The sequence below is a fragment of the Phaethon lepturus genome, unplaced genomic scaffold, assembly GCF_000687285.1.
Source record: "Phaethon lepturus isolate BGI_N335 unplaced genomic scaffold, ASM68728v1 scaffold24999, whole genome shotgun sequence".
In the NCBI taxonomy this organism is placed as follows: Eukaryota; Metazoa; Chordata; class Aves; order Phaethontiformes; family Phaethontidae; genus Phaethon; species Phaethon lepturus.
The window spans coordinates 40,113-67,534 of record NW_010566018.1 but is presented as its reverse complement, the minus strand read 5'-3'; the positions used below and the strand labels follow the sequence as shown (position 1 = coordinate 67,534).

Genomic DNA, 27,422 nt, shown 5'->3' with positions numbered 1-27,422 from the left:
GTGTTAAGACTGAATGCAAGGGTTAAAAGCAAAGGGGTAAAGAATGTAATCAGAGGTGGCCTCACACTGCTAAGACAGGCCTGTCCATAGCTGGTGATCGCTCTTTTGTGCTTACTTAAAATTTCACACTAATGGCACATCAAGAGGCAAAAGCAATTGGGCACATGCACTATGGCAACCATGTTCACTACTTATGAGTATCCTGTCTCCAGATTCCTGAGTACTTTACCATATTCTGGAAAAAATTAGGTTTTATATATAATTGTTTTAAGATGCCGAAGGATTGTCTAAGACTTTACAGTGTCTCCTTTAAGACTTTTTTTCTAAATGTTAAGATTCAAAAGTTATGAAAAGTTTGGCACATCAGAAGTTCAGCTATACATATGGAAAAAATGGAATTCAGAGACTATTTTTTAAAGACAAGCTATGATGCACAGATGTGCACACTTGCGGACTTGTTCTGTTTCACAATATGAAATCTGCAGTTTTTGTTTTCTAAAATAATCCAGAATAAAAACACATTCACAACCTGTAGGCTGGCACAGCATACCTGAGTGAGAATGTATAACCCCCATCTAAAACAGTAACTTAAACCTTTATCAGCATCCATAAGGAAAAAGACAAAAGGTAAGACTTGTAAGACAGCTATTGATTCATAGAAGTTTTCAAGTTCTGATGTCTGATATTTAATATATGTCTTCATCTAAATTAAAAAAAACAAAACAAAAACAAAAAACCCAAGTTCATGAAAAATTAGGGAAACAATCTGTCTCACACGTTAAGAAACATTTAAGACCATTCTGCTGATGTAACTTGTAGGAGCCACACATGCATGCAGGCTCTTTAAGAACTTTTGTTCAGAAAAAAACCCAAAAAACCCAAATGAGTCTGAGTACTTTAATTCTGTGAACACTCCTCAGTTGGCACTGACTGCCTCATGGGCTTCGTTTTCACTACTATAGTCTGATTTGGGATCATCTTCATAGTCCTCGTACATTTCTATTTCATCCTCTCCATTTATCATTTCATTTCCAGCAAGGCTTCCGCTGTCCGTCTTCATACCGTAAGTGCTCTGAATGACGGGGATGCTGGGCTCAGGGCTGGCAGAGGTGCTCGAGCAATCTGATGTCATCTGAGGTGATGGCGTGGTAGTCGCCATGGTAATAGCACCAGGATAGACAACCCCCGTTCCCGTGGTGATTGGAATTTGAGGCTGTTGTCTGGAAGGAAAAACAAGAGGGGGAACGTGATTTGCTGTGTTCAGAGGAGGGAAGACCACCTGCAAGTCCAAATGCAAGAAAGGCAGGTGGTTTCCTAGAAAGGCTGCATGCATTCCTCTGGGGTTCGCAGTCCGCTCCCGTACGGTATTGGTTCATCTTAGCTCCCCCCAAGAACAACTGGGAAGTAAACTGTTTAGTAACTACCAGATGTTGATTCTTTTATGTACTTCATGTGTTTATTTAAACCATACTGCAAACTAGCACTTGGACAGAGATCATCAAAAGGCTTGAGGCACCTGTGTGATGCCTAACTGCTACTATAGACATCATGTATCCAAAAATCTAAATCCTCCAAATGCCTAACAAGAGCTTCTATTAATGAAGGGACTTCAAGATTACCTGTAAGTACCTAAAATGGCAGACAGGTGACTAAGTAACATTGTCTAACTGTAAGTATATAATTTACTATTTAACAGCTAAGGTAGGCTCCTACATCACTTAGAAAATACTTTTGATATTTTATTGCTGGCTTTTGATTTTTATTTAAATCCATGATCAGAATGCCATTTGTTCTTCAGGATTTAATATGTAAGACTGAGTTTTCGAAGCAATGTCCTTTAAAAAAAAAGAACAAATGTTCTTTTTTTTATGGTAACGAACAGTCTACAGAATTTAAGACTTCCTCCTGAGGACCCAATATCAGATCTATTTATTCTGACAATGCAAATACATGGGAATACTCAGTTAAGGGTGTGCTACCTTTACTTCTGACACATCTTACTGATATCTTTCTGATATCTTTGTACTATGTAATGTTGTCTTTTTCATGTGTGTGATTTTAAGAATACTGCAGCAATACCACACTTCGACTAAAATAGGCTTATATCACTGCCAGTCAAGCAATTCAGCACAAGCTTTACTGTAAGCATGGACATAGTTTTACAAAGTGATAGATGTCTCTTCTTACAGTGATGTATGTATATTCTAATGCTTTGCTGAGTACAGGTCAAGTTGCTGAACCCATTCCATGATCAAGTCCTTATTTGCTACAAATTAATTAAATCTACTTCTTACATTTGGGTTAATTAACTAGTAACATACTTTCTATATTAAAATACTCATACAAATATTCGCATATTATTTCTGGATCATTACCTTTAGTAAAGCTAAGAGAAAAAGAACAGATATAACTTGTCTGAAGGAAAAGAATCTCCATTATACTTTAGATTGAATGAATATATTCCAGTACCAGAAATACCTAAGTGCCCTGGAAGATGCTGTTTTAGTATTGACTAGTTATTGAACATACATAGCTATTTGCATAATCTGTTTAAAGAATCATATATTTCAGTATATTCCCAACCTTCTTTAGAGCAATACTGACCAAGTATTAGAGAACTCCTATATAATTTTAGCAGAAGAAATAGTCAGATGTGTTTGAATAGTCTAACGAATCTGTAACTTCTTGACCACTATGTCATTCTATGTTAAATTCAAAAGGACATTCCATAAACCAGTCTCTCACGAATCCTTGATCATTGACTAAATCAAGACACAAAAAAATGTAAAGGTTATTTACAAGACCCTAAATGTTGAGTCTTTATTGTTTATTGACCAAACTCTAATTTTGATAAAGATCATATTACAGAGTTACTGGGAACCAATACAGACAATCAAATCATGAACACTCTTGTAAGACAATGTTAAAATAGCATGTAGTACTGTCATTGCTGGTACTGCTAGCCTGACTCTTAAAGCCTCTGCACAGCTTGAGAAATTCAAACATCTGTTGTACAAGTATGGTACACCTGGCTAGCAGTGAGCAAAAACATCGCAGTAATTCATTTGACACAGTCATTATACTCCTTTTTGCAAATGATGATTTGCAGATGATTTACAAACAGCTAGGGATTTTTCACTAAATTTTCACTTTTTAAATGGTCTGATAAATGTTCTGTGAAAACAATTTTCAGCCAATGTATTTGCTTCCTAGTGATTTTCTGCAAACATCTTTCAATACTTTATCCATAAAGTTGAACACCTACCTCACATGGGAACATTTCTGTTTTAGGATTGCGTATTGTCTGGAGTATAAACTATTACTGTTAAAAGCTCACATGTACGTCCTCCACAACTTTTAGACACAGAAAATGTTCACATCAATGACTGGTTCCACAAAGCAAAGGAAAAATAAACACATACGTGGTCACAGCAAAATTCTACGTAGTTGTCAACAGGCCATAGACACTTAATTCTCTCTAATCTGCCCATCTAACGACTGCTGATTATAATATTTTCCCAATATTTCTTAGAACAAATAAATTCACACAACAAAGCATTCCCAATCATTCATCATAGAACACCACAATATTAATGCCAAAAGATGTTTTGAGTAAAGTTGTTTTTACAACTCTTCTAATAAGAGTCGCAGAATATACCCAAAGAAGATTGAGTGCAAGCTGCTCTTGTGTTATAGATGACAGTAAGGATCAGAATCTTAATATCCACCTCTCCCCCAAAAAAAGTTTGCATTTTTTAGAAGCAAATTGCCGTTTTATAAGCAGCAAGAAGGAAAAAAATCTGTTTAAGACAGTGGTGTCTTGATAAAATGATGGTTCTCAGTGATAAGCCCTAAAGGACAGACTAAGTGAAGAAATTCAGATACTCTTCCAAATGTTTATCAAGTCAGCAAAACTCTTTTGCATATCCATATTTCAGTGTGACAGTGTATGTTTGTCCAAGTACCACCCATTTGAAAGTATAAAGGGAGTGAGTCATCTGAGCATAATGAAGCAGAATTTACAGAGCTACCTTTTACTTGAGAATGTACCAAATACATGGCAAACTGTAGAATTAATCTAACTGGTAAAGAATTTGATTGGTATAACAGGAAAGTTAAAGGCTTACTGAATTTGTCATTCATAAACGCAGCTTTTTTTTTACATGTTAATCAAAAATCAGACATGGTGTGCATGCCTGCTTCTGGGTGGGTAATAACTGTGTGTTTTAAATTACCTATATCTCAGTGTGGAACTGTAAACATGTGGTAACTGTACCACCTAAATGGGAAGTGTCTCAAATTGCTACCCATTTGCTAGCAAAAATTTGCTAGCACTTAAATGTGGGCACCCACACACCCCCAGTAACTGGACACCTCTCACATGAGCCCTGTTGTTATTTAGAACTGATCAGGTTGTCACTGTAAACTCTGCTCAAGTTGCTGATTACATCCCAGAAAGCCTTATTTTGAGATATCACAAACTATAGGGATGGCATTTGTTACTGGAGAAGAGTGTTATCATTTTCTAAGTAGTTAAATTTTATGGGAGGGGGGAAGAAGTCAGAGTATTTATTTAAATTCTAACCATTGTACCTGAAAGGAAGGGTTGGAATTTCTAACCTATGACTCTGGACAATATAGTTTCATTTATCTGTAGTTGCTAAAGGCATTCTTGTTAATGTTATTTTTTATAACATTAAATTCTACATGTTTAATCCTTCTATCTAGCTAGAGTTTTGCCTATCATAGGACCTTGGAGTGAGGAGATAAAAACATGCTTTACTGCAAGCTACAGGTTACAATTCATCTCAGTTATGGTTAAAGCAAGGATGTTTTCTGCCTGGTTAAGATTTCCAGAACCCAACATAAATCTTCCTGTCTCTTCAGATCTCTGAAGAACGGTGACGGATGGATATGTACCCCAGCTTCAAACCACTCCTGTCTCCACCATCTCCTCTTTGCCCAAGAAATCCTTATGTGGCCAATTAGTACAGATCACTTGCCTCTCTGCTCTGCCAGCATTGCTAACATGTCTGTCCAGTCTGGGGCCAAAGATTTGGCCCAAAATAGTTAGGTAAATATAAAAAAAGGAGGTAATATGAAAATTCTTAGACCAATTGACCTGCTCACAAGTTTGCGGAATTAATATTCTCAGGATTTTCCTGGAGAACATTCCACTTTTGACTTTTGCAAAACTAGCTAAACATTTAAATTGGCAAACCACCATTCTTTTCTGATCCCTTCCCAACTGTTTTCTGACAGCTCTTTAAATGACTGAAGCAAAATCGATTGCATTAAGGAAAATGCTTATATGCTACACACCCCTGAAACTTACATTCCCATAAGGAATGAAATAACAGTAAATCTCACAAAAGCACCCATTGTGTACTTACTTTAAGTTCAAGCTACAGGAGTATAATATTACAGCCTTATTCAAAACCGTAGTCTAGCAACATTCAGACTATGTGTGTGCAGTAGTTATAAACACTATAAAGGCTTTATTCTAAACATCTTACACTGGTAAAACACACAAAAAGTTACTGCTTACATCATTTTGCAGAGAAATGTATATATCATATACTTGTATTTAGAGTGTATTAGACTGTAAAAATGACTGAGAATTGAATTATTTTTGTCAGACAAGGCAACAAAAGACAGACTCTTAACTTAAAATGTCTGAATTTATGGCTTATATATGATCCATTTGTTAGTTCACATTTATTTATGCATTACAAAAAAAAGTACTGTTGGAGAGAAATTGTAAATCACTTGAAGTCTGTTCAGGGATTAATTTACGCTGAAATTATCATTCACAACTTCCCATTAATAATTGTATTATTAAAATAACTCAATTATTTTAAAGACATAGCTGGCTTCCACTAGGTTATAAACAGGAAATTTTTAATATACTCTGCATTAAAGGTTAAATTATTTCTGTCTATTATCTATCTGCCTTATTTGGACAAAACTCATTCATGCAGGGATGCAACAGAAGGCCTACACACATTTTAAGTTCCACTCTGTTCTTTAAAATACTTGCTAGTTCCTAGATTTTTCTTCTGGTCTATCACATATATAACATTCATCACTAAACATGAATTTCCTGCCCAGTTTATTCCCAGAAATCTTCACTCTCATTCAGTTCTTTGGAAGCTTTTCTTCAAAAATCAGAACAGGACCTGGCCATTCAGTAGCTTATTTCTCTATTTTATTTTAAAGCCTGGCTAGTTTGTCTATTGAGATTCTCTAAACAACTTCTGCGCATCTTACCAATGTTTAACAAAGAATGCAGCTCACTGAAGTAAGCGGTGTGAGCTTTTTGCATCTTAAAAGTATAAGCAGTGTAAAACTCTTCCTATGTTTGTGGTGGTGGGTGTTTTAGTTGTAACTAAAAAAAAAAAGTTGTAACATGTACACATGGAAGGATTATTCTGTGCTAGCCAATGGCTCACCCAAGGGCATCTGATGGGAACTAGCCCCTTCTGGATTGCTTAAGCCATAAATGTACATTTGGTATAAGAGAATACCAAGCACAGATCTGAAAGAATATGATTTTTCTTGCTATTTATACTTTCCTCTAGCCATCTGTTTTGAAGGTCTATCTTTCTCATTACACATCTCCTATTTATCTTCTTATTCTGTGATGATAATTTTTTGCCATTTTGGCATACCCATTCCTAACTTCATCGGTATGTTCTTTAAAAAAAAAAAACAAAACCCAAACACAAAACCAGCAGGACTTTAAGCAGTATGAAGCATTTAGCAGATTTCATTGGAGTCTATTTTGTACTTTTGTTCTCTATCTTACACTGAAATATTTACTGTAAACATAGAGTTTATTGAATCCTAAACCCCACATTTGTCTCCTATTTGTTTCTGAAAAGGAAACTGCATCTCAACTCCCACGTCTACAGTTCTGAATGACGGTTTATACTGTTTGTTCCATAAAAACAGTGGAAAAATGATGGGTGTACAAGGTAGCTAGGAAAACTGTTCCAGCTGATACTTCATGTGATATTTATGTTAAACACAAGGAAGAGTAAGTTTAAGAAGTTGATGGGCTCAATTACTGTGTTTCACTTAATTATAATCTGATTTGGATGAAGTGTTGCTTTTTATTACTCAGTAAACTATTCTGCTGAAATAAATAATGCCATGTTTTATGTTTCAGTTCAAAAAGCTGTCCTGGTCTGGTTTTTTCACCTTTTTGCTTGATCTCTTCCAATAATTTTGTTATAATTTTTTCCTTAGGGAAAAGGTGCATTTGGGGCAACAATGGGAAGTCACAGAAAAGGATGAAATATTTTTTTTAAATCACAGGCTGTGTTTCCTCCATATCAAAATTTATATTCATATTGAGCTCCAACATGGATCTTGTTTCACCTTTACTGAACACATCCATTAGAGTTTATATCCTCTTTCATCACTTGCATAACTAAAAGTCATTGTTTCTGGTAAAGTTCACTGCATCATTACGTAAGTGTGCAAAGGTAATTTACTCTTACTTTAAAATTTCTTCAACAGGGAAGTATTGCATGAAGTGGACGTAGCATAAATATGAATTAGAAGCAATTCTTTCAAGAAAATTATGACATTCTCATGGTCTTTCTGATGATACTGTTTGATATATGAGAAAGATGTTACATTTAGGTTGCACCAGCAGTTTAATTTTAAATAGTTTTCATTATTTTTTTAAATCACAATATCACTCTTTAAGTAGGCACTTTTAGAGGTTTCTTAAATCCATCCTCCATATTCACCTCCATTTTTAACCTCCACTTCCAATGTGTAAAATGCTACTGCTTAATACTGTTTTGAATTAGCAAACAATTCTCAAATTGTTCAGACTGCTGTTTTGGCATTTCTTCTGCATTTCTTGTCTAGATGTGATTTGGTCTGTCAATCTGCCTTGGAAGACATAAGCTAGAGTTTCATTCCCTCAATCTGAATATAATTTGTGATATGCTGTATAAATTCAGATTTCTATTTAGAATTCTATGTACAATTTTGATGGAAGCCTATTAGTAAACAATTTCCCTTAGATTGAAAAATAAAAAACAATGTCAAAACTATAGACTGCGAGGTTGTTTCAAGATATCAAAAACACTTCTGTTTACTGATTGAAAAAAAGAGCCCACATGGTTGCAGGCTGTACCACAAAATAATTGACTGCAACAGGAGTTCTGCATCCCAAGCCAAAAATGAGGGCACATAATCGACGTCAAGGTCAATTATCTGGTAGTGAAGTATCCAACAAAAGGAGACTATTGTGATTAGAGAAATAAGCAGAACATTGTGAATTTGGAAAGGCTGGCACTTGAGATAGCTTCTAGACTCTTTGTAAACTACCAGAAACATTGTGTTAGAGCACTGAGCATCACAGATTAATTCATAAAAAAACAGGAGAGAGAAATCAGTTATGGTGCAGTTGTTTCACTGTACTTTTGTTATCTTTAGCCTGTAGATCTTGCATAGTGCTGCCTTCTCTGCTGAAGAATAGAGGAAATACTGTTAAAAAACACACAGTGTTTTTAAAATTGTACCCAGGTCTTTTTGAGCCATATATTCCGAGTTGTAAATCTACCCAGTCTATCCATGCACTACTTGAAAGACTCTTCCTAAAACATTTATTTTTAAAAAATATTTTTTCCACTGTTCTACATATAACAAAATTCCTAATAGCCTCATTCTATGATGTTCACTCCTGTGTGTTCCTAATGTAACTGCTATTACTCCTGTCCCTTTTCCCTTTTCCCCCTCTCCTGACTCCTTATTCTGCACTGGAATAATCTTTTGTATTTTTCTCTTTGTTCTTGTCTTAATTTAGTAAATGATCCTGGAGTCATTGCTAACCCAGAATGGATTAGCTTACTAATAACTCACAAAAGACATGATTCAAACCTTTCAGGCTAATGGGAAACAACTTCTTTTGCCTTTAAAGAATTCCACAATCAGTTTCATAATCAGCATTCAGTGGCAAGCTGATAGCTCTATATTCCATGATATATCTTATGTTTTTAATAAGGTTTTACAGGTTCAAATCCTTACCTTCTAAATTACGTTAGTCAGTGACTTAAACAGATAAGTCTATTTGTTTTCAAACAGCGTGCTCTATCTTTGAAAACAATTACAACAATAGTACTCACCCTACGGTAAAAAACTGCCTCATCTCCTGTCTTCGAGACCTCATCAGTTGTTTGTATTCACCAATACGCAGTTTCTTTCCATCAACAATGCAGGTACGTTTTGGTCGAGGTTTGTATTTGTAATTAGGGTACTTTTCTAGGTGTATTTTACTTAGCCGTGCCTGCTCTTCATAATAAGGTTGTTTCTCTTGATTTGACATGGACTTCCAGCGAGACCCTATTAACACAAAACATCAGTGAGTGCTTAAGTAAAGCACGTTTAGCTTTACTGATACACATTTCAACATGCCTTCTTGCCATAATAAACAAATTTTAAATAAGTTAGTTAAATTTATATCAGCCAGCACATATATTGAGATGCATAACCTGAGACACCTTAAAAGAACCTTGACTTTCAGATATTGCTGCAGACCAAACATATGTAATTCTCCATTAAATAGGTGCACTTAAAATCAATAGTAACTTCTCAAATTCTCAGCCTCATGCTGCAAAACATGACTATTTAAGTTTTTACAATATGAGCATTAATCTGTGAATAATTCCATACCTTTGCAACACTATGCACAGTGTTATGGTTAAGTAAGGTCTACAACCATACTTTTACTGTTAAAAGCTTAACACATTGCCTAGGAATACATGCTTTTTTGATAGTTTTATGAGGATTTGGTTTATACATTCCTACTAACAGATATTAACACCTTACTATGTAGCAGGAAAAAATTATCAAAACCTTATAGATTCAAGAAAATTATAAAAATCCCTTGCTTGTCTGGATGTCTTATATTTACTAGTCTTCTGATATAAGCTTGGCATAATATAGGCACCTTACCATATTTTAAATCCTATTATGCATATTATCTTCCATCCAGATGTAGTAAATGCACAGAACTGCACTGAGAAAGTTACATTTAACAAACTTACATTTTAAAAAAGAAGAAAAACAGAAAGCATGTTGTAACTTTATACACCACTTCAGGTACTGTAAACTCATTGAAAGCTGTACCAATAAAAAAGTTAAAAAATTAAGACAGTGTACACAGGAAGAGGAAAAAGTATTCAGATTTCTTGTATTGTTTATAAGGAGCTATCTAAACGCTTGAATGGGATTTTTTTTTTTTTTTTCCAGGGGATAAGAAACGCAGAAAATAGCTTTTTGGTGTCTTTCAGATGAATAAAACGATTACAGCTGTGGTAAACGTGGGTGGAAGCTATTCTTTTACCAAGATTTTTCATACACCAACAAATGGAAAAGTTGTATAAATATTATCCGTAGCCAGCAATACTCTGTGTCAGTTCTAATATTTCAGTCTCTTTTCTCATTGTCCTGGAAAAGTTGCTCAGATATTATATGGACATAGACTTATTTGTGGCAGAGCAGATACTGACAGGTTAATTCCATGGTTAACAAACACTCAATTGCTGGCACTTCTGAAACATTTATGCTGGAAGTTTACATTTTAATGAATACAGTTACTATGCTCCTAATAGTTTTTTCATAGAATGCACACAAATAATATAGATTCCCTACAGCTGCCAACACTGAAACAGTGCAGGTTTTATACAAAACTGAAAGGCTATTCATATAACTTACTTATACGGTAGACAAAAATATGAGAACTACTAAGTAAGATTTTGGAAGTTTTAGGACAAAGTAATATTTATTTCTATGTATTCTTGCCCCTGATTGAACTAACATGCAACAAACTTCATTAAGAATGTATTTGAATTCAAAGTTTACAATAAAATGATTACAGAGGAAACTTGATTTTTACTTTTATTTATTACGAGTTACATTTGGAATCTGTCTTTCACTTCAAAGACTCAGAAAGCAAATATAGGTTTTAACATTTCACCACTCATTCTCACGTATGTTTCTAATTCTCTGGAGGGGTCTTAAAAAGCAGATCAAAATTTCTCAAAAATGAGCCAATTTATTTGCACAGTGGCAAAATATAATCCATGGTATATTCCCTGATCATCTCAATCTATACAAATTAAATATTAACTATGGTGTCTTTTAACTAAGCAGTATTTTAATTGTATGATGCTAGTGCTTCCTAAGCCTTTTGAACACTGTAACATTTTGAATCAAATATCATTTTGCATGCAAGCATGTACATGTCTTTTGAACTGTGCCAGGTTTCTTTCTTTGACACTGTACTGTCTGACATAAACCTTTGATTCTGATTTTGTACTTCATTATTTTTTTCCCAGGAATTACTCCAGGAAGTACTATTTTTCATTTGGGTGATTTGTAGTTCAGGTGATTTCTAATGGGATCTTGCAATTAGATCTTTTATCGGGATACACTCTTGCAACAGATTTCACAAAACATGCCTTTTGAACGTTGCTAAGTTGTTAAAGCATGTGGTGACTCTGCTATTGAAAATAGAAAGCATTAGGGAAGGGGCAGAAAGGGAAAAGGAAGGGAATGAAAATGGAAACAACCCATGAGTCTTCATTTGTATAATTTTCAGTAATTCCAATTTCAGTTAACATCTCCCAAACAAAATATGTCCTAAAATTAGGCAAGTTGCATATCCAAGAAGGAAGTAACTAGCCTCTGTCACCAATATAAATAACCTCATCTTTCCACAGCTCCAAAAATAACTAACCCCAGCCAATTGCCACTACTATAGCAGAGCCTTCTAAGCTTCCCTCAGTTTTGGTTCAGTCACAGTCATGATTTGTTCATTGTCTTGCACTTACCTAGGATTTTGCTAATGTTGGAGTTGTGCATGTCAGGGAAGGCTTGAAGAATTTTTCGGCGCTCATCCTTTGCCCAAACCATGAAAGCATTCATTGGTCGTTTGATGTGCGGTTCGCTACTGGCTCGGCCCCGCGAATCCCGGTAGACTCGGGCTTCGGCCACAGTGGCACCTCCTGTTGGCCAACAATAATACTGCTGTAGTTTAGCTGCAGAGCCATTCATTGCTTTACTCCCTGTAATGTCAGGGCAGGAAGAAACAAGATGGATGCGAAACATTATTACGTGGATTACGCAAGTGTTTTCAGTGTTTATTTTAGCCTCATTCTCTTTTTCTCTCTCTCTCTTTGCTGCCAGATCTATGAGAGAGAGAGAAAGAGAGAAAGGATATCCGCTGATTTCAGTGTAATTGATCAGGCTTGCCCAGCTGAAGGCATCAACATCTGAGTGAGGACAAAAATTGCACTGTTATTTCTCCGGTTAAGGTATGGAGATTTGAAAAAGTTTCCACTGGGGACTTTAAGATAGCATACATGTTCTGAATGCTCAACAAAACTCACATAAAAGTTACACTTGAGAATCCGAACTGTTGTAGACCTGTTCACACAAGTAATTTACAGTGACTTTGATGCTTGAGCAGTGAAACACATGCCAAACATTTCATAAAATAAATTATATAGTACACCAGGTACATGCTGCTAGTTGCATGGATCCGATTATATTCGGAGCTGACCATTTTAAAGTCACATCTGCTTTAGTTGAATTTTAGATGTGTCTTGGAGCATTCGATCACATATAGGTAATAAAACTGTCTGCCTTCAACAGGTACACGCACCGCACCCTGGAGCTTCTGGAATGGGAGACAAGCACTCCAGCTTCTCCACGGCTGTTGTGCTTTAATGTCCCCCAGTGTCCTGTCATTACCCACCATCAATTCAACTTGTACATGCTAACCTTAACTGTTTTTTTTAATGCATCCAACCCTGCTTCTTGACCACAAACAGCAAAGCTTCATGAGGTTTTAGAGTTCACAGAGCTGAGTACAAGGTGTAGAACTAGTTGTTAATATAGGAGAAAGAGATAACCGAGCCTAGATAAGGCATGCTTTTACCAGAAAAACTTCCACAATTGTGACTATAACGTATGATTTTAGGGTTATACCTCACCTATAAAAGAAAGGCAAAAAATCTTTACAGTGGGAGAGTGACATATTTAGTCTTAGGCCTCATCAAATTGTTCATATAATTCAATCCGTGGAAGAAACAAGGTACTTGACAACAAATTAGCACGGTAAATAAGCCTCCTTTTTTGTAAACTATTAGAGCTCCTGACACAGATGTATTTGCCAAAAATTATAAGATTAGTTCTTTACACTAAGTAAAACACTGCAGGTGTACTGATTCCAGTGACAGACTCACAAGTTTTCAATCGTGCAAAAACTAAGTTCCCTAATTTAGTGTGAAAACACTATATGTTAGATATACCATTTTAAAAATTCTATATAGGAAAGACATTTACATGAAAAAAATCCTAAAATGGAGGATGCATAACTAATACGCTACCTTTTTGCCACCAGGTCCACAGTACATTAATTTCATTTAAAACGCACTGACCATGCAGGATAAATTGATTTTGCTTTATATGGTGTTGACAGCCATGTTTATTGTGCAGTGAAATGTAGTGTAGTTTCAAGCTGACTATATCCATCAACACAGGGCAATATGCTGACTACTGGGCCAGATGAAGACATACATTACCCTGAGAGCAAAACACTCATTCATATACGGCAGTGTCTTCTCCTGAGGATCACCATGGTAATTTATGATGCCTCCAATGCCATTACTTTACAACTGACACCAATTTGGCAATTTGTATACTAACATGCATGCACATAAAAGAAGACAGGTTTGTGGCAAATGTGAGATGCAAAACTATTTTAATACTATTCTAAGTTAAGTACTATGCTACAGGTGTTCAGCATTTACAGGAGGCTGCAGCTGCGGTCAGCTTTTTATTGCAAAAAGGAACAGTAGTTTTGCTGAGCGACCTGCATGTAAGACCAATTTAGGAGTCTGTATGGTTAATGAGGCTTGGTCCATTGTTGTCAGAAGGCTTGGAACATGCAAATCTGAGATACCATCTTTTGAGAGAGGATGTGTTTATTGTGAAACTATGATAAGTGACAAACATAGTAAATCAACACTGAAACTTTCATTGAGACAAATGGCTATACAATTTGAGAAAAATCAAATATATAATGTAATGGTTGTTCCATCTTTTAAAATTAGACTATAAAATGTGTAAGTGGTGTGTGGGCAACTAGGAAGTTGGTGACAAATTAAAAATATAAGCTATTATTGATGCAAAAGTTGTCATTTGTTATTCAGCTACTCTACTCACAGTGAAGGAAAGAAGACATATTTGAATCCTTATGATGATTTTCCATCTTCACTTTCCCAAAGGTACTTACTCACTATGGCTAGGGAGTTTGTCTTTCTAACACAATTTTGGCCTGACATTTCAATCCTAATGCAAAGAGTACTTTTACTAGTATCAAGATTATAGGCTGCCTTATTAATCTGGATATAATTTAGATAGAATAAAAAAATAAAAAAGAAGAAAAAAACCCACCATAAACAATCTATTTTTAAAGAAAGGTTATGTTAGAAAACAATTCTTACTTAGAGTAATAAATTACAACCATCCCAAGAAGGCCAAGAAACTCTGGCTGTATCTGCTTTAAGCAAGTACATACTTGAAGGATTTAAAAAAGCAGCCAAAAAGCTGATGTTCTTTGTGCTTGATCTCTGGGGGAAATATTTGCAAGTTGACCTATAGGCCATCACAAAAGCATCTGCAAAATGAATTTCTGCAAATAACTAAAGTAATATAATCTCCATGTTCTTCTAACTATCTCAGAACTACATGTTTCTATTCAGTATATAAAGCATTACAAGAAAATACTTCTGTTAGCATGTGATTCTACGTGGGGAGCCAGAAAGTCTCAGTACCTTTTTAGCTTAGAAATGAAGTGCTAATGATATGAACAGCACATACCCTCAGTGAGCTCTTACAAGCAAAAACATATAAGAACAAGCTTTCAAAGTGGTTGTTCTTGGGTACTCCATCCTGTCAATCAGCTATTTAGACAGTATTGTGCCCTATATAAACAATTTCAACAGGTTTTACATAGTATGTTTTTTTTTTCTTATTGTGATAATTCTAGTACTTGACAGAGGCTAAAAGAGACGCCTGAAATTTTTTGAGATACATACAACTGCAAAGAAGTAGGTGTTTTATTTCTTTCTGAAAATATTTTCAGGGAAGTCTAATAAATAATAAACCCAAAATAACAGATAAAATAAAAATGTACTACTAATGAAGGGTGAGAACAGAGGAGGAAGTTGGTAATTGTCTCTCTATGGCAACTAATGCTCTATCCGTTAGTTACTGTTCATACTGCAATTGCAGGAGGAGGTTTTGATTTTCAGAATTAAGAGGTTGGTCAGAATTAAAAAATATTGCAAAAGCAGTAAAATTTGGCTGCCCTAATGGGTTAGTTGGCAAAGAAGTCTACACTTCGGCGTAAAGGCTAGGGCTGTCCTCGAAGTGACACTTTTAGCTTTTGAGGGTGTAGACTGCCTCACTTCCTAGATGCTTTGCATTTGCTCAACTTGTGTTGACTTTGATGATTTCAAACTAAAAGCAGGTTAGAAGAGAATCATAACTTTTTGTGGATATATGGCAGGCAACTCTTCTGTGGAAGCTGGATTCTAGACTAGACTCTAGGACAATACTGGGTCAAAGAACACCACAGAATGAATCTAAAAATGTTACACCTTCATTAAAGTAATTTTAAACAATATTTTTGTTCCGAAAGAGACTGGTTGCTCTCTAATGACAGTGCAGGGGAAGAAGAATCCCTGTTCTTTAGAAAGAGAAAAGAAGGAAAGATAAATATTTTCTCATTCATTAAATGTTAAGACACATACAGTAACAATTTTTACATTGTTCATTTTTTTATTCCTGCCTTTATCTGAATTTCTCACCTTTTATAATGACAAGAATTTTAGGACAGGCACCATCTCTTAGCATGTTCCCTGAAATCTTGGCCATATTAGGGTTAATCTTATTGTCTTTAACAAGATGTGGTTTTACCTTCCATTTTATACATCTACCACAACAAATCAGACTGGGCCTATACATGTTACCAGAATGCAGAATGCAAACAATAATAAACATGACAGAAAGGAGCAAAAAAAGGTTGAGAAAAGATGAGGAAAGAAAGAGAAAAGAGGTGACAGCAAAAAGAAAGATTTTTTCATCAGTCACTCTGTTATTCCTTAATTACTCTTCACACTCTGGCCATTGATTCATGTTTGAAGTGATACATTTCCTTTAACTGCCCCCACATAATGAATCTTTGGCTACTCTGGAGAATATACTGCATACCATCTTCCATAGACATATACTAAGATAGGATATATATCTCCTATATAGAAATAAAGACAATCTTTCTAGATTTCTGGTGTAAAATTGACTGGCTAGTAGTAAAGCTCCTATCATCAGTTATTTATTAAGCTGAGATGCCATTTTTGTCTACTTTGGAAAAAACTGATTGTGACCCGCAAAATATCTGGCCCTCTCTGTGGCAATACAACTAGCACTGCTAGAGGCTTGCATTGCAGAGACCAGAACCTAATGAAAATGCAAACAGGAGTCACTCTTTTACTACTAGAGATGTGTTACTCATAAACACGGAGATGCCATAAAAACAGGGAGCATGAAAAACTGGCTTGGCAGTCCCCCTTCCTGCTCTTAATCTGTGGACAGACAAATGCAGCCTTTATGAAAGATATAGCAATATTTCAAATCAAACAGAAAAATGCAAATCTGGAAAGAACAGAATGACAAAAGAAGGTTTGGAAAGTTTAGAGTACAAGAATAATAATTTATTTGGTGTTATTAAGTTCAATGTTTAATTTTGGAGAAAGTTACAAAAAATTTAAGTGACTTGTCGCAGTGTTGGTGTAACATTTATCTGTTTTGCCCCTTGCCTGCCCCTCACTTCTTCATCCACATTCAGAAGACTTTCTCATTCTTTATTACCAGCAAGAGAGGCAAAATAAATGGGTATCTCATGAACTATTGTTATTACTAGCATGTCTTGTCATCACTAGGCAAAACTAACACCCACTTGGAAACATGACTAGCTTGCGATGGGGATGCCTGTAGTTACACAGTGGCACAAATGTTCTGCAGGGAAGTGTCTGTTTGTCAAGCTGCTTTCATTCCAAATGCTAAACAAATATTATTCAGCTCGGATTTGAGGGCCAAACATTTCTTACAGGCTGCATGTCAGTGAATGAAAAGGGGGGGGAAACTGAGAAAGACATGAGTGATTCATGAAATACCAGAATATTTAAATGGGCTCTAAAATATTTCACCTGCACAGGGTTCTGAAATGTGCTAAGTAAATACTAAGAGGTGGGAATATACGGTGGCACAGGTTAGCTACATCCATGCAACACTCGGTTATGATAAGGCTTCTATTTTTCCTGTTGAGAGACTCCATTCTCTTTAAAACATCAACAAGAAGAACCAAAAGGGAATTCCCTAAACTCAGCTCTGAGGAAACATAAACCTCTAATTCAATAACTCCGCTACTGCACTGAAAAAGGCCTTATTATTGCAACATCCATATGGAGTCAATTGGACATTAATGACTAATCAATCCCTCCCCTTTCTATTCTACTTATAGTGTCACAAGCCATGTTTAGATTAGCCCATTTCCTGCTTAAGATCGCTCAAGATGTCTTTTGTTCTTTCAGGGCTGGCCTGATGGAGGCAGCTTAAACAAACACACGACCCAAGTGGTGCAGGAGTTATAAACTGCCATATGTGAATGAACAAAGGGGCCATACTAAAGCCTTTTGTGGTATTTGTTAATGTTTTTCATCTGAGTTTAAAAAGACCTAATGACTTTGTGGTGAGCTGATGCATGTGGCTCGTGGCTTTGCAAAATGAAAGAAATTCTAGCCAGTTATATATCAGCATATATTTTCCGAAGTGACTTGTTTTTAGTTTTGGTGGCAGTGAGTTTACTTTTTTAGTACATTTGTTTTAGATATGCAAGCAAAATTCTTAATCTCAATTAAACACAGCACCAGTTTTCACAGCCATTCTCACAACCTGCATATACATCTTTGCCCATTTGAAAGTCTAGAGACAAAATTAATAGTGAAATATCTTCTATGCATGAAATCAAATCAACTAGTCTCAGCTCTATCAGTGGTAGCAGTTCACTCACCAGTGTTTAAAGCTGAATTGTTAGTTGGGTCATATTAAATACTGAAACAGTATTTCTAAATAAGCTATTAGCACATCCATGCCCCACAGCCAGCCATGCACAACTCTACATTATTTAAATGAATTAAAACTGCTAAATGCAACTACTTTCTTGATGGCTTACACAAACAGTTTAGATTTCTTGACCACATTTTATGGCAAAATTAACCCTCATGGAAATTTGGCATGGAATACAGCTAAAATAATACAATAATCTTTTAAATTACATGGAATATTAACTGAATTAATTAGTGCTTAAGGTCTGACTTAAGCCCTCCATGGCCTACATAGTCTGATTTGTGCTGTAATATAAGAGCATGAGAAGTTGTTCTGTGAAGAGCCATGAAACATCTAGATAGAAAATGGGATGAAGAAGCAGCCGCTACTACAAATTTAGGGAGGTATATAAGTGTCATAAGACTTTTCAATGATGTGCCACTTGCAGACTTCAAGACCCTTCACAGATAATTAATTAAATGCTAACAATCCCATTCTGACATAGATATTATTGGTAGAAAAAATGTGAAATATATTTAAGTTGAAAGTTGTTCAGCCTCAATAATGACACCAGAAGTAGGGGAGTGCCAGTCATCAGGTCTAACTACAATCAACATTCCCATGAATGCTGATGTTGTTTCCCTTTGATATTTCATTTCATACTCAAATGAGGAACCTAGAGGCCCACAGAAAGGAAAACCATGGACAAAACACCCCAGCCCAAGAGAAGTATTACTAATAATTATTGTTAGGTGTCTGACAAGATCTACCAATACTGCAAACTGTTGCCTTTTTTTTCAGAAAAACTGTTGTGTTAACAGCTAAGCAATTATTGTTACTATATTAATCATATTCAAAGTCAAATACAAAGAGGAATGAACTAATCTGTTTAACATAAAAATGTTTCCATAAGACTAACAGCTTTATTGCCAGTGGAGATGTTACATAATTCCAAATTTCTCCTGATATGACAGTGTGACCTAGAACATCCAGGAAACATGATACTGAATTAAAACAAAGGGATTAATTCTGCAGTCTTCAGTCATCCCTAGCAGTTTAAAAAAAAAAAAATCTCCTGCCTGAACAAGGACTATAGGACATGATCCATTCATATTTCAGTCAATGCTTTTTTTGTTTTAAGATAGAGAAATGACAGATAGGAATTCACCACAGTGAAAAAAGGCAGCCTGACTTCCTATTTGATGGATGCATTGTTCAAGGTGTGGCTGAACATCGTTAATGAACAACTTTGCTTGCTCCTGTTAGGCAAAATAATGATTTTTAAAAGCTTAAGTACAATGTGGTTTATGAAAGGGAATGATGTTTAACAACAGGAGAGAGGTTTACAAAAGAATCTCCCTCAAATTATGTGATATTAATGACATGCAGAATACTTTGTAAAAGGTTTTAACGTGCGTTGGCATCACTGCTTTAGTGGCCTGTTTCCTGCATTCAGTTGAATTTGTCACCTTCTAGCATATGCAACATGATTCTTTGTATCAATATAACTAATTCCTTCCAACCAGCGTTTGCTGTTCTCACTTGCCATATCACATCAGTAATTAGATGGCAAGGACCTAGGCTTAGGACACACATATGCCATTTCTTCTTGCCTTTCACATGGGATGCTGCTATTATAATAATTAATACTCTAATTAGTAAATAATATATCACGAATGGAGAGAAGCAAAAGCAGCGTGATAACAGAAGCTGAAAGTTAACAAGTAATAATAAATGGTAAGAAAAACTCTTAAGGTTAATTTTTCAAATATGGTGCACCTGTGCATTTGGGATTTATGAGTGAAGCCAGAAAGATGTTTTTACAAAAAGGACAATGGCATGTCCAAATATGTTGCCACATTTACCTGGTTTGGATTAAAAATGGGGCATTTGTCATGAAATAGGGGCTTATGTGAAAATTTACAAATTACTCTTTTTTGAAATACTGCACTTCCTGTGAAAATATCCCTCCCAAATTGAAAACATAATCATTTAATATTTGCAGAAGCTGTGGAGATACTGTAATACCCACCTCACACACATTTTGGACCATTGATTCTGTAAAATTAAATCAAAGTACAAATTAAGAAAATATTGTCCTCTTGCTACTACGTTCTGCACGAAACACTTGCTTAGATACTTGGCATATGTATGTGGAAGAAAGGCAGGTGCTCTTAAACACTTTCTATTGCTGAGATACTGAGGTTCCTGAAGGAGAAAATGGTGAGCAGTATAAACTTAGAAAAACAGACAGTTGTACAAAGAGGAGGACTTGCCTGAATCTGTATGAATTGCTTATGCTTCACCAGAATATATGTTGTTCTTTCCTTAATATATTCATATTTCTGCTCCACTCCCTGTGCTCAATGATGTAAGGAAGAAGGACAAGATTCCTCCCTCCTCCATGCAGTATGATAGAATCGTGGCTTTCTCTGTCAGCTGAAAATTCAGCTGTGCCTGGAACTTTTACACTATTTTAGGCAGTTTCAATCTCCTCTTGCAGTATTGGAGCAATACAAAGACATGTGCAGAGCTAAGAATCAGGACCCTGAGGTGTTTTACACCTGTGGTGGCTGTACATGAATGTGAAAAAATGTTTTAAACATTTTTCACTGACTCCATTTAAAAATAGCTAAGCAAACTGACTGATGCTTTCAGCATTTGTGACAATAATTTTCTCATGGGCAAAATTTTCTGTGTAGAACTGCAGCCCACAGTTACTTTTTACAGCCTTGTTCTAAATTCCTGAAAACAATGTTTCACTATATAATGGAAATTGTGACAAGCCCTTAACCATGACTGTGCTAATAGGCACCTCTATGTAAAACTCAGGCCATTGTAACAGTGGTTGGTTGTACAACATCAGAAATTCTAACTAGAATTTGTTTAAATAAAGGTACTATTCTATAAGACTCAATTACTGTAGCATGGAAACAGCAAACAAGAAAGCCTCATATTTAGCAGTAGGAAAAAAATACCTAAGACAGATGAAAATCAATAGCTAACACCTGTGGAGGACATCCAGATTTATTATTCTGAAAGTGAGAAGCATACTATGTTTTAAATATTATTGTCTTGAAAGGAATAAGTTTCAATGCCATGGGAAGATCAGCCCACACACCCCCAGCTCAGAGTTTTCAGTACTCAAAGTGGGAGTTCCCCCTATAAAATGTTATGGGGATGCTGGCAACAAGAAGATTCATAAAGTGATTGCCATCAGAAAAGTGACGCTTTCGTTCTTAAAGACAGAAGGTTTTATTCCTATCCTGTTTGCAGGTGTTGAGTTACTCTAGGGCTGAGGTGCTGAATCCTATCCAACACAACTGAAATACTGTGCCTAAGTACTTTATCCCGGATTCCTGATCTGTTATGAGATTTATGAAAAATTTAAGCATATCACTCAAGTATCAGGCACAATCAAATAGATTAATGGGTGTCAAAAATGGCAACCACAATTCATGAAGGCCACCTTTTAGCATTTGGTCTAATTAACCAAGATAATCACAGAATCACAGAATCACAGAATCACTAAGGTTGGAAAGGACCTTCAAGATCATCAAGTCCAACCATTAATCCAGCGCCACCATGTCCCCTAAACCATGTCATGAAGTGCCACATCCACACGTTTTTTGAACACTTCCAGAGATGGCGACTCCACCACCTCCCTGGGCAGCCTGTTCCAATGCCTGACCACCCTCTCAGTGAAGAAATTTCTCCTAATATCCAATCTAAACCTCCCCTGGCGCAACTTGAGGCCATTTCCTCTTGTCCTATCGCTAGTTACTTGGGAGAAGAGACCAACACCCTCATCGCCACAACCCCCTTTCAGGTGGTTGTAGAGAGCGATAAGGTCTCCTCTCAGCCTCCTCCAGACTAAACAACCCCAGTTCCCTCAGTCGCTCCTCATAAGACTTGTGCTCCAGACTCCTCACCAGCTTTGTTGCCCTTCTCTGGACACGCTCCAGCACCTCAACATCCTTCTTGTAGTGAGGGGCCCAAAACTGAACACAATAATAAGTTATTTTATCTTTAAATAATAAAGATACATTTATGGGATATTTTTTAATCGAAGACCTACAACAAGAATTCAGGGGAATAAATATTCCAGTACTTGAGCTTACTGTATTCTCTCTGGAAACAGTTCTTTGTTTTCAGACAGCTTTCACGGTTTTCTGATTTTCATCTTTCTCCTCTCAACTGCCATAGCAACTATTACAAATATTTATGTGCGACAAATACTTGCGTGGAGAGGCATTCTTTCCTCCAGTATTTATGAAGCACTGTCACAAAAGTAGGTGATGCTTTGTCATGCATGTACTACCTGCTGTTTACACCTCTGCATAGGAGGGTGTTAAACAAGTTACCTCACAGGTTTGGATTGTGTTGGCAGCCTGCCAAGATTGATCTGCCTGCAAATATATGGTTCCTTTTCACCTACCTCTTCCACTGCTCAAAGTCAACCTTTTTTAAAGTTAATAAGGAACTGTGTCACCCTTTTGTATTAGCAATAATTTACTAGTGGGCATATATGAGAACGTTGATGATTTGAGTATATGGTAGAGGGGCTCCTTTAAGGAAGCATTGATCTGCTTTTTACTTAATAGATTTTCAAAACCCAGGCACTTGTCATGATGCCTGCTCCATCACCAGGGAGGGAGAAAACGAAGCTTTGACATATGGACAGAAATTTGAAGCTGGACAAAGTGGCAGTTTCTCCTCACCCTTAGATAACAACCTTGTCCTCCCTTTGTAGCTCCTTTTTCTTATGTTTCTCCACACATGGCCAAGAAACTATTTTCTACATTGCAAAGACTCCCTGTCTTTCCCAGTTAGCTCATTCCTCTCCTCCACACAATTCCACACTCACTGCTGCTGCTGCTGTTGCAACCACTCATTGTTCACCATGTTCTAGCAATTGGTTAAATCCATGATGATGCCTAACACCATTTATTTCTTTCTCCGCACTTCAATTTCCCATGCTTTTGGGAAGGTAGAATCTCTCATTGTACTACAACATACCTGCCTCGGTGAAGTCAAATATGAATGGGAAGTGCTAATTTTATGGACATAAAAAGACAGACTGCTGTTAACTGCTGCAAATATTGAGCAATTCATTGACTTTATAAGTTGGTCAGCAAATACACCATCTGAAATGCTGCAGAACTGGGTTCTCAAGCTTGCTGCTGTATAGAAATATGTTCTTTTAAAAGCAAAGGTGAGCTTGTGCTCCTTCAAGCTTGGGTTCAGGTCCAAAATCAAGCTCAGACCAAAACCAGTCTTTATTTGAACTGGAATTAATAAGATAAAGCTAGGGCTTACTACTGGAACCAGCCTATTACCAATGATTATGCAACTCGCAGTCCACAACTGGCTTGCATTCAGTCTACTTGGGTGATGGTCAAAGATACCATGATCAAACAGATAAGACTTAAACCTATATAGTCTCAAATGGTAGCTTGGTATAAAGAAAACCACAACCTTTAAACCAAGGAGCTTACATTTGTAAGTAAAGTAATAGACAACAGGCAGCGAAAGGGAGGACACAGGCACTAAGTCAATGAATTTAAGAAGATGGGCTGATACCAATCCCATGCCCAGGACTCAAAGATACCTTCTTAATGTCTGACTCAATATCTAGATTTCATACTAAAGGTTATCCTTTGGGAGACTTAGGAAAGTAATAGTCTAATACAAGAATAAAGTAAATACATAGATACAGATAAAGTGGACAGACAGATCTGAAAGTGGACAGACAGATTTTTTTATCTAAAATAGCAGGCATGTACCTATCCTTAGAACTATGGTCCCTGCTTAACACACACTGGTAGTAGTGTCAAAGGAAGAAGCAGCAAGTGCTAAACACAAAGTTTACAGAATCAAAGAGAACTACCACATGAGAAATAGAACAAATGAAAACATAGAATTATAGAATAGTTTCAGTTGGAAGGGACCTTTAAAGGTCATCTAGTCCAACCCCCCCACAATGAGCAGGGACATCGTCAACCACATCAGGTTGCTCAGAGCCCCGTCCAACCTGACCTTGAATGTTTCCAGGGATGGGGCATCTATCACCTCTCAGGTTAACATGTGCCAGTGTTTCACCACCTTCATTGTGAAACATTTCTTCCTCATGTCTCGCCTAAATCTATCCTCTTCTAGTTTAAAACTGTTACCCCTTGTCCTATCTCTATAGTCCCTACTAAAATGTGTGTCCCCATCTTTCTTATAAGCCCCCTTTAAGTACTGAAAGGCTGCTATAAGGTCTCCCCAGAGCCTTCTCTTCTCCAGGATAAACAACCCCAACTCTCTCAGTCTGTCCTCACAGGAGAGGTGTTCCAGTTCCCTGAGCATTTTTGTGGCCCTCCTCTGGACACACTCCAACAGGTCCAAGCCTTTTCTGTGCTGAGGGCTCCAGAGCTGGATGCAGGACTCCAGGTGGGGTCTCACCAGAGCAGAGTAGAGGGACAGAATCACCTCTCTTGACCTGCTGGCCACGCTTCTTCTGATGCAGCCCAGGATATGGTTGGCCTTCTGGGCTGTAAGCACACATTGCCAGCTCATGTCCAGCTTTTCATCCACCAGTACCCCCAAGTCCTTCTCGGCAGGGCTGCTCTCAATCCCTTCATTCCCCGGCCTGTACTGATATTGAGGGTTGCCCCGTCCCAGGTGCAGGACCCTGCACTTGGCCTTGTTGAACCTCATGAGGTTCACACGGGCCATTCCATGAGCTTCTCCAGGTCCCTCTGGATGACATCCTGTCCTTCAGGCGTGTCAAACACACCACTTCAGCTTGGTGTTGTTTGCAGACTTGCTGAGGGTGCACTCGATCCCGCTATGTCATTGATGAACATATTAAATGGTACTGGTCCCAAAGCGGACCCCTGAGGGACACCGCTTGTCACCGATCTCCATCTGGACACTGAGCCATTGATCACTACCCTCTGGATGCGGCCATCCAACCAATTCCTCATCCACCAAATAGTCCACCCATCAAATTCATATTTCTCCAGTTGAGAGAGAAGGATGTTGTAGGGGACTATGTCAACTATAGAAGTCCAGATAGATGACGTCCATAGCTCTTCCCTTGTCCATGTTTGTAGTCACTCCATCATAGTAGGACACTAGGTTCAAAATATGACTTAGAAGAAAAGGTCTTTGTGTATGTTGTCCCAAATGGCAAATTGTGAGGCCAAATATTTAACTCACAAGCCCCTGATTCTAATATATTAACAAATTAACATGGAACTAAATGTTAAGTACTAATATGGCGTTTTCATCTGTTTCCATTTGCTTTATAAAAATGAGTTTAGCTTCACAATGAATCTGATTTTTCACTTGGGAAAACAGGACACAGAGAAGTTATTTCTCTTTACAAAATAACACAGTGAGGCAGTGGCAAAAATATAACATTCAGATGTTTTTGCCCTGAGCCCAGGATCCAATCAAGAAAACTATATTTTAACAGATCCAATTCTTTGGCAGAAACGAAGATCAGGTCTTGATGGAATTTGAATCCCTGACTATGACTGCTGAAGGAAACCACAGTGCAACCTGAGCTAAGGTAGAATCAGTAATTGTCTACAGAAATGTTAGGTCTATTATGCAGATTTCTATCTACTAAAAACCAAAACCTTAACATACTTCCTACAAATTTCCAAAGCATTTGACCACAACCACAAAAACAGAAAGATCCATAAACATAAAGCACATTATACAAGCACAAGATACATAAACATACAGCACATTATACCATCCAAAAAAGCAGCATGATCACCAAAAGTGAGCATCTGTGAAAGGAATATCTTTTTTATAACTTGAACCAAAAAAACCTATTCAGATCACTCAATATTGTCACATAACTAAGAACTAAATACTTTAGATTCCCCCAACAGGAATTTAAACAGGGCTCACCTATGGCTCCTGACTATAATCTATATACTCTTTTCAGTTGAAGTATGTCAGTCATGTTCAAAAAGGGGTTTTAGCTATAGCTAGATTCAAAGCTATCGTGTTGTGTCCATGCTAGCTAGTTGTATTTCAGTACTGACATTCTCAAATGTTCAAAATTATGAAGCCGCCTACAGAAAGAATGATGTTTCCTCTAAAATTATGAGGTTTGGAGAAAAAAGAAATCCTTGTTTAGTTCTATAATTGGCTGTTGTTTATAATTTTGCATACCAGTCACTGAACATTTATGATGCTCTCAAATCATGTTTTTGAATTTTGCTAGCTACAAATGTATCATATATTTTAACATGACAACTGGGATTTCCAGGTAATGATATAAGTCTAATAGCTCTGGATTATTCATCAATCGTGTCACAGTCAGTGGCACTGTTTTTGAATACAGTCTGAGCATGATATTTAATATAGTTAGCCCAGTCCTGCTGGTGGCTAAGGAAGTAACAGAGATGCTGGTTAATGTAATATTTAATATAAAACTCTTCATGATTTTCAGGCCTCCATTCAGATCACAGTTAGGTCATTATGAGTAACACAAGCTTTGAATATGACTTCATATGCTAGGTCATCTCTGGAATATACCTAGTTACTATTAATCTTAAAAAAGGTTTCACACACCGGGCAAGGACAACAAGTTAAATCTTAAAAGTCATTCTCCAGTATCCTTTCATATCTGTCTTATAATTGCATAGAGCTAAACTTAAAGAATTTCAAGAGTTGTCTTATAATTCATGATTCAAAAAAATATACATGTAGCTTCAGCTTCTGATCAATGACCCAGTACCGCAAGCACTCCTAAAATTAAAGGAAAACATGACTCTGATCCTGTCAAACTCTGATCATTGCCATGTGTTACAGAAAAGATATAAGAAGTAGAGAGAAATCATTGCTAGATACTATTACAAAGGCATTCCATAAAACACAGAAGTCTGCTGATATTTCTTATAACAAATTACTTGAACCTTAAAGGCTCTGGCAAAGCTATGGGAACCAGGAGCACTTCCCAGATTTGGTCTATCTCGGCTGCCTGCTGGGATGAGGCAGATATGTACCATGCCTCTGCATACTTTAGCTTCCTTTGGAAACACAGGTGTGCAGGTAGGCAGGGAGTGGAACTCCACTTCCATAGTCCCCTTGGTCTAGATCAGTTGGAGGATCAGGATGCAGCCCAAACTGCACTTCCCCCCAGTTTATGGCCAGCAGTGGGACTAAATTTGGAGTGCTTGGCTCAGGAATAAATCTGTCACACCACTCCTTCCTCA

General features: G+C 36.8%; 1 protein-coding gene across 1 annotated transcript in view; it reads right to left on the bottom strand.

The window, feature by feature from the left end:
- Positions 1 to 916: 916 nt before the first annotated feature.
- SOX6 (SRY (sex determining region Y)-box 6) overlaps positions 917 to 27,422 on the bottom strand; it is a 66,043-nt gene continuing 39,537 nt past the window's right edge. Inside the window, exons 6-8 of the mRNA XM_010295368.1 lie at positions 11,856 to 12,089; positions 9,147 to 9,363; positions 917 to 1,220 (exon numbers count right to left, since the gene is read on the bottom strand). Coding sequence (XP_010293670.1) covers positions 917 to 1,220; positions 9,147 to 9,363; positions 11,856 to 12,089 — 755 coding nt within the window. The remainder of the gene's footprint in view (positions 1,221 to 9,146; positions 9,364 to 11,855; positions 12,090 to 27,422) is intronic.